At 41.4% G+C, this 4737-nt stretch overlaps 1 protein-coding gene across 1 annotated transcript; it reads right to left on the bottom strand.

Moving 5' to 3' along the window:
* Window positions 1-811: 811 nt before the first annotated feature.
* On the bottom strand, window positions 812-1765 carry LOC116822010 (olfactory receptor 6B1-like). The gene has a single exon (XM_032775568.1). The coding sequence runs from the start codon at window positions 1763-1765 to the stop codon at window positions 812-814; it is 954 nt and encodes a 317-aa protein (XP_032631459.1).
* Between the last annotated feature and the right edge of the window lie 2972 nt (window positions 1766-4737).

Genomic DNA, 4737 nt, shown 5'->3' with positions numbered 1-4737 from the left:
GAAGGGGGAGAGAAAGGTTAATTTTCTCTCTGTGTTAGGATTATTTTCTCTCTCGGGGAGAGTCTGGGAGGGGGAAAGAGAAGGAGGGAGGAAGGTGAATTTTCCTCTCTGTTTTTAGATTCAAGGAGTTTGAATCACAGTGATCTTCCAGGATAACCCAGGGACGGGAAGCCTTGGAGAGGCAATGGTGGGGGAAAGGGTTTACTTTTCTTGTGTTAAGATCCAGAGGATCAGGGTCTTGGGGTTCCCCAGGCAAGGTTTTGGAGGGACCAGAGTGTACCAGGGAGTGGAATTTCTAGTTGGTGGCAGCGCTACAAGTACTAAGCTGGTAATTGAGCTTAGAGGAATTCATGCTGGTAGCCCATCTTTTGGACGCTAAGGTTCAGAGTGGGGAAATATACCATGACAGGAGCCTAAGGGAGTTAGACCCTCAAGCTCATATTGAAATTCACAGGAATTATCTGCCTACCAAGATATTTACATGGCCCTTATCTCCATAGCATCAGAAGGCTACCCAATCAGTTATGGATTTAATCCTCACAACTTTCCTGTGTGGTAGGGAAGTATTATTCCTATTTTATAGATGGGGAAACTTCCATACAGTAGATCAAGGTCCAAGGTCACACAGAGAATCAGTGGCCGAGCCAGGAATTAAACCCAGGTCTCAGGAATCCAATTTTACTTCTCTATTGGCTAGACCAGCTTTCTAATCCTAAAAAGCTGGACTTAGACCCCTGACGGAATTCCAGATTACATGCTTCCCTGCCTCAGACTTGATGACTTCTTGAGATTCCCCTTCAGCCCTACATCGCTATGATTCCATGCCGATCTGATTGGTCAGGGACCAGTTCCTGTCCAGGGTTTTCCTCAGGACTTCTTTCACTTCCTTGTTCCTCAGGCAGTAGATCAGTGGGTTCAGAGCTGGGGTGACGACGGCATAAAAGATAGACACCACCTTGCTGAGGTTGAAAGGGTGGATACTCCTGGGCCGGGCGTACATGAAGAGGGAGGTTGAGAAGAAGATGATGACCACGGTGAGGTGGGAAGCACAAGTGGAGAAGGCTTTCCTCTTGCCTTGGGCGGTGGGGATGTGCAGGATGGTGGCGATGATGCACAAGTAGGAGAGGGTGGTGACAGCAAGTGGGAGCAGCAGGATGACCAAGGCCAGGGCAAAGTCCACCATCTCTGCCACAGACATGTCAGTGCAGGCCAGGGTGAGCACTGGGGAGATGTCACAGAAGAAATGGTTGATGATCCCTGGGCTGCAAAACTTCAGTTGCGAGATGAACGACACCTTGACCAGGGAGATGGAGAACCCGCCTGCCCAGGAAAGAGCTGCCAGCTGTAGGCAGAGCCGATGGGTCATGATGGCTGGGTAGCGCAGTGGGTGGCAGATTGCCATGTAGCGGTCGTAGGCCATGACAGCCAGGAGGACGCACTCAGTGCACATGAGAGAGATGAAGAAGTAGAGCTGGGCCATGCAGCTGGGGAAGGAGATGCTTTTGTTCTGAGACCAGAAGCCCACCAGCAGCTTGGGCAGGGTGACCGAGACGTACCAGATCTCCAGGAAAGACAAGTTCCACAGGAAGTAGTACATAGGCTTGTGGAGCTGGTGATTCTGCTTCACCACCAGGATGATGACCATGTTCTCTGTGATCGTCAGTACATAGATGAGCAAAAAGACCAGGAAGAGCAAGGCCTGGAGCTCCAGTTGGGTAGGGAATCCCAGGAGGATGAATTCCCTGAGGCCAGTTTGGTTCTCCATCCTGGCTTGGGTTTCAAATTCGTTATCTGCAGATCTGAAAGGAATGGAAAAAGCAGCTCAGTGAACTTGTGCTTTGTGCAATGGATCGAGAACGTGAATCCATCCATCTAAGTAATTATAGGGGCCACATCAGTAGAGTAGCTGATCACCTCACAATCATACATGGATTAAGGGCTACTTCATCATCATGTGCAAGTACTTATGTGGGTGATGATGATTCAAATAATTGCCGTCATGACCCTCATGTGCTAGTGCTAGGCAGACCTGGGTGGTATTTTTTGTCTGAAATGCTGATTTTTCAATTCCAAAATATTTTGCAAATTTATGTCTGTTTTGCCAAGTTATTTTGGGTGAAAAGACCTAATTAAAAGATAGATAGATAGATAGATAGATAGATAGATAGATAGATAGATAGATAGATATTTTGTTCTGACATTTTGTAAGCAAATTGTTTTGTTACTTTAGTTCAAAATGACTTGTGTTTGAAAATTTCCCTTGATTTTATTAACAAACAAAGCCATTCTAAAATGGTCAAAGCTAAAATGAAAATTTTTTTTACCCAAAACTTTTTTTATTTTTTGATTTGTTGAAAATTTTGAAAAAAAAAGTTTTTATTTCAACCCCAAATGATTTTTTTCTAATTTTTGAAACTGCCAGTGCACTGAAAAATCCATTCTTACAGCTGTTGTGCTGAGTGTTTCCGCAGAAGCTTAAAAGATCTTTATAGTCCTTCTTGAAAATTCCTTTTGATCAAAACAGAAGGAAATCTCCAGAAAAATGTTCACTTTTGTTGAAACATTTAGTTTTTTAAGGAAAATTTTGTAAATGAAAACTGTTGAAAGTTGTCAAGTGTTTTGTTTAGACAGAAACAACTCTCCATATTTTCTCATCATTTTTTCCTCCATAAAGGATAATCTAGTCTGACCCTTAGTATAACATGGGACATTACATATCACTATTTGCCCCTGGGTGCCATTACTTAAGAACTTAAGAACAGCCACAGTGGATCAGACCAACAGTTCGTCTAGCCCATATCCTGTCTCTGACATTGGTCAGTGTCAGTTGCTTCCGACAGTTGGAGGTTTAGGGACTTCTGTACCATTTGATTGTGTCCTTGACCATCTTGGATAATAGCCATTGATGGCCCTATTTGCCATGAACTTACCTAATTTTGTTTTGAACCCAGTTATACTTTTGGCCCTCACACCATCCCCAGGCAATGAGCTCCACAAGTTCACTGTGCATTGGGTGAAGAAGTACTTCTTTATGTTTGTTTTATTCCTTTCATTCCATTGGATGACTCCGGTTCTTGTGCTATGTGAAGGGTTAAACAATACTTTCTTATTTACTTTCTCCACAATGGTCATGATTTTATATACTGATATCATATCACTCATTAGTTGTCTCTTTTCAAAGTTGGACAGTCCCAGTCTTTTTAATCTCTCCTCATTTGGAATCTGTTCCGTCCCTCTAACCATTTTTCTTGCCATTCTCACTATCATTTCCAATTCTATTATATCTTTTTTTGAGATGGGGCGACCAGAGCTGCAGGCAGTACTCATGGTGTGGGTGTACCCTGGATTTATATAGCAGTATTATGATATTTTTTGTTCTATTATCTATCCTTTTCCTAATGGTTCTTAATATTTGTTAGCTATTTTGACTGCTGCTCCACATTCAGCAGATGTTTCAGAGAACTAACCACAATAACTCCAAAATCTCTTTCTTGTGAGGTAACAGCTAATTTAGACCCCATCATTTTGTATATATAGAGGAGATTAAATTTTCCAATGTGCATTTCTTTTCACTTATCAGCACTGAATTTCATCTCCCATTTTGTTGCCCAGTCACCCAGGTTTGTCAGATCCCTTTGTAACTCTTCAGAATCAGCTTTGGACTTATCTTGAGTAATTTTGTATTATCTGCAAACTTTGCCACCTCACTGTTCTCCCCCTTTTCCAGATCATTTATGAAGATGCTGAACAACACTGGTCCCAGTACAGATCCTTGAGAAAGCCTGCAACTTATCTCTCCATTGTTAAAACTGACCATTTATTCCTACCCTTTGTTTCCTATCTTTTAACCAGTTACTGATCTGCGAGGACCTGCCCTCTTATCCCATGACAGTTTACGGTGCTTAAGATCCTTTGCTGTGGGACCTTGTCAAAGGCTTTCTGAAAATCCAAATACACTATATCCACTGGATCCCCCTTGTCCACATGCTTGTTGACCCTCTCAAAGAATTCTAATAGATTAGTGAGGGATGATCTCCCTTTACAAAAGCCATATTGACTCTTTCCCACAATACCCTGTTTATATATATATTGGCTAATTTTGTTCTTTAGTACAGTAACTCCTCACTTAAAGTCATCCCAGTTAACATTCTTCAGTTACATAGCTGATTGATTAGGGAACATGCTCGTTTAAAGTTCTGCAATGCTCCCTTATAACATCATTTGGCATTTTCTGTTTTCTTCCTATTTTTTTCATGAAATGTATTTATCTTGTTTTTTCCCCCAAAAGGCTGTGTTCTTTCATAGAGCAGCCCCAGGTGTAATTATATCAAATGATTGGAAATATGCTAGATTAATCTTAACTGGAAATGATGAGCAAGGATTTTTTACAAAAATGAGAGTAAGTAATCACTGTTTATGGGTGCCACTAGAAAAACATAGACAGTTATTTAGTGCTATTACAAATATTAATCTCTTAAAAAAACCCTAAAAAGCATGGCTGGTGGATGATGTTACAAACCTTGACTTGGGAGCAATATTTATTCACAGTACTCATAATACTGAAGTCAACATTTTTTTCACATGATAGATAGATAGATAGATAGATAGATAGATAGATATGAAGACTTGGTAAACTTTGCACTCACCTTTCACTGCTTTAAAAAGTTCTGCAGTATCAGAGTGGATGGTGAGAAGGTGCAGATAGGTGGGACAGCTTGCAAAAGTTTTCAGCTCTGA

This window comes from Chelonoidis abingdonii, chromosome 14, assembly GCF_003597395.2.
Source record: "Chelonoidis abingdonii isolate Lonesome George chromosome 14, CheloAbing_2.0, whole genome shotgun sequence".
In the NCBI taxonomy this organism is placed as follows: Eukaryota; Metazoa; Chordata; order Testudines; family Testudinidae; genus Chelonoidis; species Chelonoidis abingdonii.
The sequence above is the reverse complement of the archived record's forward strand: the minus strand, read 5'-3'. Positions and strand labels throughout refer to the sequence as shown.

What these genes read in the sequence shown, in the direction of transcription:
- LOC116822010 (XM_032775568.1), bottom strand. Translation starts at nt 1,765, where the DNA reads ATGGAGAACCAAACTGGCCTCAGGGAATTCATCCTCCTGGGATTCCCT.